Genomic DNA, 12,717 nt, shown 5'->3' with positions numbered 1-12,717 from the left:
ATACATAATATGCAGAATTCTGGTTTCATTATCTCGTTAGGCCAATCTACTTTTAACATCTGGATTTTTCATTTGTGTTTACTAAGATTCCTTGGACATAAACATCCGGGTCATCTTCTGTTTCCGCTCATGCTTGATAGATTTTTTTTTTTGTATGACCGTCATACCACCGCATTGAAAATCAGTCGTTCGTATGCAAAACAACATTTTTCATTGTTGTTCTACCGGATTTTTTCGGTCACAATATCGTTATCGGTTAAAACATCCTGCTCATCAATGAAGAGAAAATCGTTCAATCAGTGGTTCCGCTAAATCTTTCATACGATTTTCTTATGTGTACGGGGCATTATAGCGTGGCAACATTGAGTTAAAATTCATAATGAATAGCACCACAATGCAGATTACAAACCGCTAGGTTATTAAAAATGAACTATAGTACTGTGGTGAAATAAGCATCTTACCAAGTTTTTCAACACCACATCATTCTAAAGAGGGACTTGATCAAAATGTAAAAAAAGTTCATACAAAAACAAGTGCAAATTAGCACATTACTACAAATACATTATAAATCGCCAATATGTCTGGCATGATAGGATTTTTGTGACGCTTTTCAAATACATACATGCTGCACTGCCTCATGAAACACTAACAATATTTTGTATTAAACTAAAAAATACTGGAAACTACTAGGACCAGATTAGGATCCCTTGTCACAAAGGAGCACAATAGGTTAGTAGAAAGCTTTCACTGATCATACCTCATGTGGGGCACCCTTAAACACGCTGGCTGACTGGTAGATAGTCTCGGTCCACAGTCTGATATCCTCACTTTCCAGCTCCTCTGGAGTCCGGTACAGAGCTTTGGGAACCAGCCCACCCTCTGGAACCTCGCACTGAAATACACAGCACACAAACCACTACCTGTAAAAATGCTACAATGTACCATGCAATGACAGCTTTCTAAGAGAGACAGTTTTTTTCTTCAGACACTGAACTTTTAACAAAAGAAGACATGAAAATACATTCTCACTCCAACATATACATTTTTTGTCACGTCTTTATTGATTATTATACTACAGACAACCAGACCAAATGTTATTATCAACGATACAAGGCGATTTTGTCAACACTACACGTACGCTTCAAATTCTACGCCTGCTTCCATTTACTAGCTTACAAGAAGGTGAACCATCATTAGCCAGTTTACAATTGTCATACATGAAACAAGGCAGACTGGGGGCCTTCCCAGAGAGCCGCTTTAAAACAGTGCTCTGCCTATTAACTATGCATGCCCCAAGTGTGTGTAACAAGGCTTATGATCAAGTTGTCAGACAGCTCAGATCACAGGCAAATTTCACACAGGCAGAGTGGGTCTGGGCCTTGTGATGGGCCAATCACAAATGTAAACACTACTACTGTTTACATCTGAAAGCCCTCTGCTCCCTCTCACATAGTAGTGCAGTGAATGAAGGGATCACAGGCAGCAAAGTCAAGGTAGTGGGTTGTAAATAATGCCTCTGAGTGTGAGCTGTACATCTTTTCCCCATCCTGTCTCTGATCTGTATATTAACACCATAACCTCCTTCATCCTGCAAATTAACCCAATCACCTCCCTCCCCCCCTTCCTATGTATGACCTGACATGAATACTATGTTGTATCTAATGCTCTGAGTTTTAACCAACTCTATATCACCATTTGTGTTTCCTTTTCAAAGCTTGGTAGCAAAATGAGATCACTGTGGGGTGCCTACTTTCTAATAAGGGGGTAATTTAGGGGTATTTTTATCTGACGTGTCTTATAACAAAGTAGGGGAAACAGTTTATTCCAAAGATTTTGGTCTTTATTCCATTATATAGTGAATAAAAAAAGGAAACTGTGGTCATCAAATACCACCAAAAGAAAGCTAGAGATAAAAAAAAAAAAACAATTTGGGTACAGTATTGCATGACTGAGTAATCCTCAGTTAAACTATCACAGCACTGAAAAGTGGCCAAAACTTTTTTCTCGTTTGATAGAGGGGAATAATGAGAACGTCTGTGCTATGACCCCCATGGAGAGATTATTATTACACAGTATTTATATAGCGCCAACACTTCGCTCAGCGCTGTACATTACAATGGGAGACAATACACAAGACAGTACAATAACAAAACAATGCGATACATGAGGGGTTCAAGGGCCCTGCTCCTTGGAGCTTACAATCCAGGAGGGAGGGGATGGTGGCACAGGAGGAGATAGCTGTGGGGGATGGAGTGGTAGGAAGAGTGGAGGAGATCGGCAATTAGCTGAGGGCGGGGTAGGCTTCCCTGAAGAGATGGGTTTTCAGTGTGCGCCTAAAGGAGAGGAGAGTAGGTGAAAGTCTGATGGATTGGGGTAGGGAGTTCCAGAGGATGGGGGAAGCCCTGGAGGCGGGCATGGGAGGGTAGGTGAAAGTCTGATGGATTGGGGTAGGGAGTTCCAGAGGATGGGGGAAGCCCTGGAGGCGGGCATGGGAGGGTAGGTGAAAGTCTGATGGATTGGGGTAGGGAGTTCCAGAGGATGGGGGAAGCCCTGGAGGCGGGCATGGGAGGAGGAGACCAGGGAAATAGAGAGAAGGAGGTCTTGTGAGGAGCGGAGAGTACGTTTGGGTGGTATTTGGATATCAGGTCGGTGATGTAGTTTGGGGCAGTGTTATGGACAGCTTTGTATGTCAGTGTTACCATTTTGAATTTGATCCGTTGGGCAAACGGAAGCCAGTGGAGGGATTGGCAGAGGGGGGTGGCGGATACGGAGTGGTTGGTAAGGTGGATGAGTCTGGCCGCAATATTCAAGATCGACTGAAGCAGGGATAGCCTGTGGCGAGGAGGGAGTTACAGTAGTCAAGTCGTGATATGATAAGGGAGTGAATGATCTGCTTAGTGGTTTCTGGGGTTAGGAATGTATGTATTTTGGAGATGTTGCGGAGGTGGAGTCTACATGAGTTTGTCAGCAATTGGACCTGGGGCTGGAAGGACAGATTGGAGTCTAGGATGACGCCAAGTACTCTGGCTTGCGGAGTGGGACTGATGGTGGCATTATTGGTCGTGATGGAGAAGTCGGGGGGCGCAGTCTGGGAGGAAAACTAGGAGCTCGGTTTTGGAAAGGTTCAGTTTGAGGAAGTGGAGTGACATCCAAGCCGATATGTCATTCAGTAGGTTAGTGATTTGGGCAGAGACTGAAGGGGTGAGGTGAGGGGTAGAGAGATAGATTTGCGTGTCGTCAGCATAGAGGTGGTAGTTGAAGCCGTGAGAGTGTATCAGTTGGCCAAGGGAAGAGGTGTAGATGGAGAAGGGGACCGAGGAAAGAGCCTTGAGGGACTCCAACAGAAAGGGGGAGTGAGGGGGAGGTGGCAGCGTTGTAGGTAACACTGAAGGAGCGCTGTGATAGATAGGAAGAGAGCCAGGAGAGAGCGGAGTCTCTGAGGCCAAGAGAGTGTAGTTTTTTGAGGAGGAGGGGGTGGTCGACTGTGTCGAAAGCCACAGAGAGGTTGAGGAGTAGGAGATTTCTCCTTACTTGCTGATTCTAAACACATGCAACAGCAGCCTCATTTTTTTTTAATCATTATGGGTAAAATTTACTGATCTTTTGACTTTGTGATTTCTGTCCTACTGGCAAACACTATGAATGCTGAGGGGATTATCAGACATAAAGCTTGCCATACACATTACAATCTAACTGTGCAATCTTGGTGCAACCTTATTCAGATTTTTCAAAGCTATATACTATAAGGACATACCTAATCTATCCATTTCATTTATAGCCACTCGAGCAAGGCTCTGCACTAGATAATTGTCAGATCTAAAGAAGATAGAACAGTCAGAATTTAATGTGTGTGGTGAGCTTAAGGGTTTACTTGTTCTTTCTCTTGCTGTCTGCATGGGTACCGCCAGAGTCTTGTTAGGCATTCCATGCATTTTGAGATATCTGCTTATCAGGGTTTATGGGCCGATTCTTCTCTACACTGATTACAGTGGTTGAGTAGAAGGCATTCATACAAGAAGTTTGCCCTGCCCATAGACATATTTAGGCTACTCACCAGGCACTCCCCACCAAGGAAATCTGGAATCACTTCTTTGTCAATGTAATCCACCAATCCTCCTGGGCCTTGATAGTCATTACCAGCATAAATAAGAAACTTCTTCCTTGTGTTCTCATCTATAAAAGGACTGACCTGGAACATGAGCAAAAGTTAAGTTCAATATTCTGCAAGCTTCCTAAATCGTATAGCAATTCAACAACAATTTAGGTTTTTTTATAATACTGTACTAAGTATATGGTGAAGCTCTAGAAAAAACAAAACATACCAATGTCCACAGAACAGGAAATACTCTGGGAGCTCGCAAGATCAACAGCCGCCCCAATGTCTCTGGGTAGTTTGCTTCCACCACTTCAATGATTCGCAGTAAAGCCTTGACCCCTGGTCTCCACAAATGCCTCATATTGAGTCCCTCCAAATCCACAAGGCAGGTCCAGGAGCTGTAGTTGATAGCAAATTAAACTGCAGTGAACATAACTACTAAATAAATAATTACAATTCTGATAAATAATGCATCTGAATTCACCAGATCCCTACCAAAATTATCCATACACATGCCAGGACAAATGCTCTCACAACTGGATAGCTAGCGCCTAAACCCATCATCTAGAGCTAAATAGATGCAACAGAATCATCTATGATTAACACATGTATGTGCACCAAGAGTTGAATAAGTACTATATGGTAACTTTCCCTTCATTGGAGATTGTGTTGATTTTTTTCTGTAGGCTTGCTTTTTTTTTTTTTAATTGTACCTGGTGATCTAGCCAAAAGGAGACTGTCCATAAACTTACCTTCCTAGGGTGATAATGCTTATTGAAAGTCTGCCTGTGCAGGATCAAATTTTTATATATATATATAGTTCTGAATCAGTACACAAAGAACATGAGGGAGCAAATACAGCCTTTTTGATCAGAGGAACCAAAGACAGTTTTACACTGAGTATCTCTTTATTACATGGTGTTTGCTGCATGTTTGGGTCCTATTGACTTATATTGGAATGTTTTGGAGCCATCATTAAGTAAAGAGGCACTTTTAAGGATATTGCTTGTTACTACCTTGAGCCTGTTTTGGAGCATAACCATCCAATGTTTATGATGTAATCTATAATACATTAACTGCTTCCGACCGCCCTATAGCAAATATACTGCTACAGGGCGGCACGGATGCACAAAATCGATATATATATATATATATATATATGCACATACATACATACATACACACACATATACACACACGTGATTTTGCCTTTCCGGGTAGGGGGCGCGGGCGCGCCCTACCTGAACTGCCATTCATGGCCGCGGCTGTCAATTACCAGATTATTCACCAGAGCCCGGTGATTGCCGACCATCTCCGACGGGGAGGAGAACTGTTTGTAAACAAAACAGATCTCCTCCCTGTCAGCTCATGCACACTGCTTTGGATGGCTGTGCACAGCACAACCATGCAAAGCAGTGTGCTTACAATGAAGCACATGGACACAGCACTATGTAAAACAGCACACAGTTAACCCTTTGATCTCCCCTCATGTTAACCCCTCCCTGCCCAGTGCCTTTAGTACAGTGTCAGTGGTTTGTTTTTTTTTTTAAGCACTGATCACTGTATTGGTGTCACTGGGGATGTCAGTGACACAAGTCAGTTCCCCCCAGTGTCAGAATGCCCACCGCAGTCCCGCTATAAGTTGATCGCCGCCATTACTAGTAAAAATAAATCCCAGTATATATACCGCCATTTGTAAACGCTATAACTTTCACGTAAACCAAACCGATCTTTTTTTTAGCAGACGTGTACCAGAATACATTTTGGCCTAAATCTATGACAAAATTTGATTTTTAAATTTTTTTTTTAACTGGACATGTTTAATAGCAAAAAGTCCAAAATATTGGGTTTTTTTCCTCAAAATTGTCAGTCCTTTTTTTTTTTATTATAAAAGGACTTAAATTTGCAGCGTTGCATGACCGTGCAATTGTCAGTTAAAGTAATGCAGCGCCGTAATGCAAAAAATGGCCTGGTCAGGAATGGGGATAAATCTTCAGGAGGGCAAGTGGTTAAAGAGTGCAGTTTGACCACTCTTAGTCTAGACTAGCCTTGCATAAGAGTGGATGGTGTCACTCTGGCTATCTCTGGAAGTTTCCATGTGGGACTTGTTCTCACTACTACTATAATATTTTCTATGAACACAGTTTAATCATTACATATTGATATTTTGATTGCTTTAATTTTAGTTGGTTGACATTTTGAGGAGTAGAGCGCTGCACTTTGTTGCGTGTGTGTGTGTATATAAAATTTATAATCTGTAATATCAGATGTAAAATCAGATGTAAAATATCTGTAAATTATGACCAGTCCATAAAAACTAAATCCTTTGAGCTGCAGATACTTATGAGCCACCTACTGGTATCAGCTGTTAATTATCACCATTTAAACTCCTGCATCTGTACACCCGCAATTGACCATTAACAGTCGTTAACATTTTTCAGCCATGTGCCTATTGATTGAGCAATCATTTTGTCATTACTTAGGATACCAAGGCAACAAAATACATATTTTTTTCTGGGAGCACACAGCTTTCCTTTCACAATATTATCTTGCAAGGTTATTTATCTTTTTATGCAATCTAAAACCAAAAAAAAAAGACCATAAGAAATGGCTTGTTTGATTCACCCTATTCTTTTCTATACCCATGGCTTCTCAACGCCCTTATAGGTCCTGAGTCCCTGGTAATACTAATGCATTTACCTAAAGGACCACCCTGTGCTAGAATTCTACGTACCAATCAGTAAAGTACTTAAAATGTTAGCATCATTGTATTGCAAAAATATTAAAATAATGACTGGAGCCTCTCTCCACAAAAGGTCTGTTCTATGCATGAAAAATCTTAAAAACATACCATGGTATATTAAAACACTCAGAACAGCTGGGTAAATGGTATAAAAAAAACACATTCTGTACCACCTTAACTTGTATCAACCTCTAATGGACATATCATTAATCAAATCTCATTAAGCCAACTATATAGACCCACCCAAGCCCCTGACAGGTATGCAAAGTGTACAAATGAAACCTTCCTTGAGACAAGTTATATATGCCAACAATAACCCCTTTAATATCCACCGTGCTTCATAAAAAGGTGTGTTTATATTTCCAAGGTCATTATCCTGCTGGACATCTGACATGTCTTTCTTAATCAACCCAATTGAGCAATTTAACAATGACTGTAATTGTGTTTACAAAAATGACAACCCTTTCTGTGAAGAAGAGCTTATAGTCTCCACAAAATAAAAAATGAAGCTGTGCGTGGTCGCTTTACCCACTTAACATATCATTGCAGAGAATGGCAAAGATGTTCTATGGCTTTCAATGATCTACACACACACATGCAGCTATGAAAACTTCTACATTGAAGAAGAGTCTAAAAACTCCACTCCAAGTAGAAAAAGTTTGCTAGCAGTCATGTTAATGGGCAAACTTGTACTGGGTTAGCCACTTAATTTGGGCAAGTCATCCAGGGTGGTGATTTCAGATACCACAAGCTTTGGGGTTTTACTGCAGAAGGTTTCACACTTGCACTCACAATGACATACATCATGTCCTTGAAAGGATTAAAGGGCTAGTTCACCTTTACGGACTTTAGCTAAAAACATTCCAAAGCATTATAGCATCCTCAGTACATTAACATGCAATGTTCCATTTAGTAAAAGAATGCTTACTTTTTAAGATGCACATTTTATTGCCCCATCTCTATCCTGCAGATGAAATTCACATGCAAGTGCTTGGCTTCATTCCCTATCCATGCATGTGCAGTCCACTTTTCACAAAAGAGAGCAGACTGTGAATGCATGGGTAGGGAATGAAGCCAAGTGCCCATTCATGAGTTTTCATGGCCGTGCATCCAATGCTCAGTAATTCGTACCATCTGAAAGTCTGAGCGGGCAGTGCATTGAAATCAGTGGGGTCCAGGTATAGTCCCCAAGGTACACACTGAAAGTTACCAATCTGGAACCCATTAGATAGCCATAGGAAATCAGCTAGATCTTCAGAGAAGTGTCTGAAGAAAAAGAAATGGTTAAAAAAAAAAAAGAAAAAAAACTTCTCTAATAAGTGAAATCCATCACCTAAGGATACTAGCAATCCCTTGAGTTTTACAATATGGGCAAGGTTTATATGAGCATGACCCTTGGGGCAGCCCCTGCAAAGTTGTTGCCAGTGTCCAAGCACCTGAAGATAGCTTGTATATAACCCATAGTCTATAAAAACAAGTCCTATGTCCAGCTCTGTACAATTAAGATATTAAGTATTCTTTTACCAAATGCAGCACTGTATGTGAAATATACGGAGATGCTAACGTTTGGGGATGTTTTGGTAAAAAACAATAAAGTTGAACTACTGCTTTAAAACAAGCTCATAGTTGCAGCTTTGAAGAAAACACTGCTATCAAGCAAAACAAATTTTTGTGAAACAGAGTATAGTCCCCAGTGAAACCATTAACAAGCCTTACCTAATCGGTCGTCCAAATATTTTGGTATTTTCTTCACAGCGTCGTAGACCTTCCTCATTAATGGAGAGTACCTGTCAAAGAATAGAAAGTTAACAAAAAAAAAAAGCAAAGCATGCCCCCCGCCATCAGCTGTAAATTACTACTAGTATAGATTGCAGTTCCTGATCTTTTTTGCGCCTCCTCCTGCTGAATCACCCAGGGACCTCTTCTGTCTACCCCTTGGCTCAGCCCTAGGCATGTATATAGTTTAACTTCTTGCCAACCGCAGATAGCCGAATGACAGCTACACTGTGGCTGGCCAGTTCTGGGAGGGCGTCATATGACGTCCTCCCAGAATGCGCTCTCCTGCGTGCCACCGGCGATCTCCGTGATCGCTGTGTCCAGCAGTTGCGCCAGTTAATGCCCAGCAGTGATGCCAGTCAGTGCCACCTATCAGTACCCATCATCAGTGCCACCTATCCGTGAAACCTCATAAGTGCTGCCTATCAGTGCCGCCTATCCGTGCCACCTCATTAGTGCTGTCTATCAGTGCTGCCTCATCAACGCACATCAGTGAAGGAGAAAAATTACCTGTTTGAAAAATTTTATAATAGAAACAAACAAAAAAGGTTTTTTTTTTTTCCAAATGTTTTGTTTATAGCGCAAAAAGTAAAGCGCCCAGCGGCAATTAAATACCACCAAAAGAAAGCTCTATTTGTGAGAAAAAAATGATAAAAATTTCATATGGGTACAATCTTGCATGACCGCGCAACTGTCAATCTAAGTGCGACAGCGCTGAAAGCTGAAAATTGGCCTGGTAAAGAAGGGGGTATAAGTGCCCGGTAGGCAAGTGGTTAAAGTAAAATTTTCACCAAAAGTTATTTTATTTGAATAGATCTTCCCTTAGATCCTGAGTGATGGTGGTAAGTGAACAGGAACTCTCTCAAATAGGGACATACAGCAATAAAAACTTGACTGCGGTTCTAACCCACCAATCACTGTAACATTTGACAGTTTTTTGGTTTTTTTTTAACACCAGACTAGCAGAGGAAGGAAGGAGTGTGTCTAATATGTTAGCAAGTCAGTAGACACATGTTAAAAGGCTTTGGGCCTGTGTTAATGGCATTACTTTGAGATGTTTCTGAATTCATTGATCTCCATTTGACCTGCTTTATGTGGGTTAGCACTCTCATAAACTTGGTAATGCAAACTCCATTTGACGTGAACATGAGCTCATCAATACAGACTTGACCTCTGGATGCCTACTGAACTGCACATTCATAAGTAGACTTCCTGCACAACTGCTATGACAGGAAAGTTAAAATAAGACAACTTACATGCCTCAGGAGAGACTCTTCACCTAGAGCTCTGACCAGTCCTTTAGTGTCCATCTGTCCAAGCCTGAGCACATATAGCGGTCGACCATCTACAAGGCGATACAAATATTACAGTAATTTGGTTGAATAGAATTCCCAGCCTTGGGTACAGAAACATAGACTCATATTGGAAACCATAATCTCACCAGTCACTTTATTACCATAGCCGAATTGCTCAACAACCTTAAGAGTCACTGCACCTTATTTAATGTTTACAGACAAAACAGAAAAGTGGCTTCAACCTCTGCACAATAGATCTGTAATATTGCAGACAAACTTCCTGCTGGAGCGAATACAAGTATAATCCATAAATAGGAACACAGTAACCTTTGTCGTGATGGTGCCAGCCTCCAGCATAATAATCATGCAGAACTTGTGGGGGGCTCCAGGTGCTCAGCAGGTAGTCCACTTGGTGCTGTTTACGCCAGGTGAGAGACTGACAAAGGATTTCCCTGGCTTTGTCAATGTTAAAGTCCCGGGCACGCAAAAATCTCAGGATGTGTTCATCTTTGGGGATCTATAAACAGATTACAGTCAAACGTTAAAGGTTAATGGGGAAAATCTGTGTCAAACGAGAAGCAGAAAATAGATATGTTTTTCTCAGCAATGGCAGATAAGATGCTAATCAAACTGTAGATGATCCCAAAAGCTTAAAGCGGAACTAAACCCACTGAATTAATGGTTTCCCAAAGCAGTTACATCCAAGGCATGCCATGAATGAAAACTGTCACGTTTGCGTGTGCTGTCAACCAAACTGTCTAGTCATCAAACGGCTGGTGTCTTAACTAATCGAATGTACAGCAACATGGGAAAAGCAGATCAGAGGCGAAGATGGTAGTTTCCTTGGCTGTATAGGAAAGGAGGGTTTAGTTCCACTTTAACAGCTGTACAAACAAACAGCAACTGCCCCAATCTATAACTGGCCCTTGAAGCAAGAAGCACATGAAAGGCGCAACACATGAAAAACAAATACATGTAAAAAAAATTCACAGCTCAACTTACGGACCATGAATGAGTTAGATTCATGGCAGCAAGTTTTACATTGCAGGAGAAATGATCTTTATTTCTTCTGCAAAACAAAGTGTAAAAAGAAAAAAAAAAATCCCTGATCACCCCCACAGTAGTACAATGTTACTGTGGTTAACATTGTACTATTCTGATAAAAGTATTTTAAAAATGTAAAAAAAAAAAAAAAAAAAATATATATATATATATATATATATATATATATATATATATATATATATATATATATATATATATATATATAAAAATACCATATTGAGATTTTTTTTTTTCATTTTTAAGGGTTTTTTTTTTTTTTAACTGCTTGGCAACTGCTTACCTGCATTTTGCAGGCAAGCAGCAGCTCTTGGGAAAGTGACGTAATCTTGCGTCGCATCCTATTTTGGGATGTGAACGTGCCTACACCCACAGCTGCCCCCTGGTTGATCCAGGGAGAGTAGAAAGAGTACGGCACAGAGCAAAAGCACTACATTTTACACACACATGGTTGATTAGCACATTTAACCCTTTGATCGCCTCGTCACCCAGCCAGTGCTATTAGTACAGTGTCAGTATATAGAATTTTTCATTGATCACTGTATTCCTGTCACTAGCAACATCACGTAATGTCAGGAGTTAGCGCCCCTCCCAGCCAGGGTCAGCTAGCGTTAGATTGCCCACACACTATAGGTCTCTGATCACTGCCATTAATAGTATAGTGTTTGTACAAATCAATATATTGATCACAAACAGAACTATACTAGTGCTTCCTTCGTATAGTGTCCCCAAAAACGCAGAGTTATCAGATTGGCCCCGTTCGCTGCCAGCACTAGCGTTTAGGCCCTCTGCTGTTGTTCACGGAAGATTTGTACCAATTGATTGTGGGCAAAGGCAATTTATACACACAGCAATACATAGTTGCCCACCCAATTTCAGCTCTTGCAAGACAATTTGCATGGAAACCTATCACGGTTTCTGAATTTAAAACTCTTTTGGGACTTACATTCAACATGGGCATTACAAAAAAGAATGAATTGCTGTCATATTGGTCCACAGACCCAATTTATCATATGCCCATGTTCTCTGCTGCTACATATCTCCAACATGGACCAGCAATGTAGTGGCCATCACCTGAGGCTGATTGCAGGAGGTGTATTTAAGCAGGACCAGGCCTGTGATCAGTGCCTTGGTGTATGTTTCCCATGAGCCCCTGTACCTGCATCCTGTCTGCTTCCTGCCTGATCCTGACTCTGCTTTGATCCTGACTCTGAACGAACTCCGCCTGTCCTGACCTCGGCTATTCCTGACCACTCTACCGCTCGCTCCTGGTACCGTTTGACCGTTTGCTACCGACCCGGCCTGCCCGACTACGTTTGATTTGTATATATGGTTATCTGTTGGAGGTTGGGTTGTTTGCACTGTGTTATGTTTACCTTGCACTGCGTTTGTGTTGTTTAGTCTTTAATAAATTGTCTTGTTTACTCTATACCTGAAGCCTGCATTTCCCTGTTTCAGTCCACACACCTTTGGTCATACCCGGAGCCCTGACAGATTCTGTGCCTCTCCATTCTTCCTCCAGACTCTGAGACCTTGATTTCCAAATGAAATGCAAAATTTACTTTCGTCTGAAAAGAGGACTTTGGACCACTGAGCAACAGTCCAGTTCTGTTTCTCCTTAGCCCAGAAAAGACGCTTCTGACGTTGTTTCTGGTTCAGGAGTGGGCTTGACACAAGGAATGCAACAGTTGTAGCCCAGGTCCTGGATACGTCTGTGTGTGGCGGCTCTTGAAGCAATGACACCA

The 12,717-nt window shown here is 41.4% G+C and overlaps 1 protein-coding gene across 3 annotated transcripts in view; it reads right to left on the bottom strand.

The window, feature by feature from the left end:
- Positions 1-12,717, bottom strand: part of SEC14L1 (SEC14 like lipid binding 1) — an 89,781-nt gene that overhangs the window by 8,742 nt on the left and 68,322 nt on the right. For all 3 annotated transcript variants that reach the window (XM_089682675.1, XM_089682677.1, XM_089682676.1), the window contains exons 9-14: positions 10,238-10,427; positions 9,872-9,960; positions 8,556-8,626; positions 4,323-4,494; positions 4,055-4,189; positions 758-892 (exon numbers count right to left, since the gene is read on the bottom strand). In XM_089682675.1, the coding sequence (XP_089538801.1) occupies positions 758-892; positions 4,055-4,189; positions 4,323-4,494; positions 8,556-8,626; positions 9,872-9,960; positions 10,238-10,427 (792 nt within the window). The remainder of the gene's footprint in view (positions 1-757; positions 893-4,054; positions 4,190-4,322; positions 4,495-8,555; positions 8,627-9,871; positions 9,961-10,237; positions 10,428-12,717) is intronic.

The sequence above is a fragment of the Staurois parvus genome, unplaced genomic scaffold, assembly GCF_062004578.1.
Source record: "Staurois parvus isolate SC_StPar_1 unplaced genomic scaffold, SC_StPar_1.0 ptg000293l, whole genome shotgun sequence".
Classification (NCBI taxonomy): domain Eukaryota; kingdom Metazoa; phylum Chordata; class Amphibia; order Anura; family Ranidae; genus Staurois; species Staurois parvus.
This window is presented reverse-complemented; position numbering and strand designations above follow the sequence as displayed.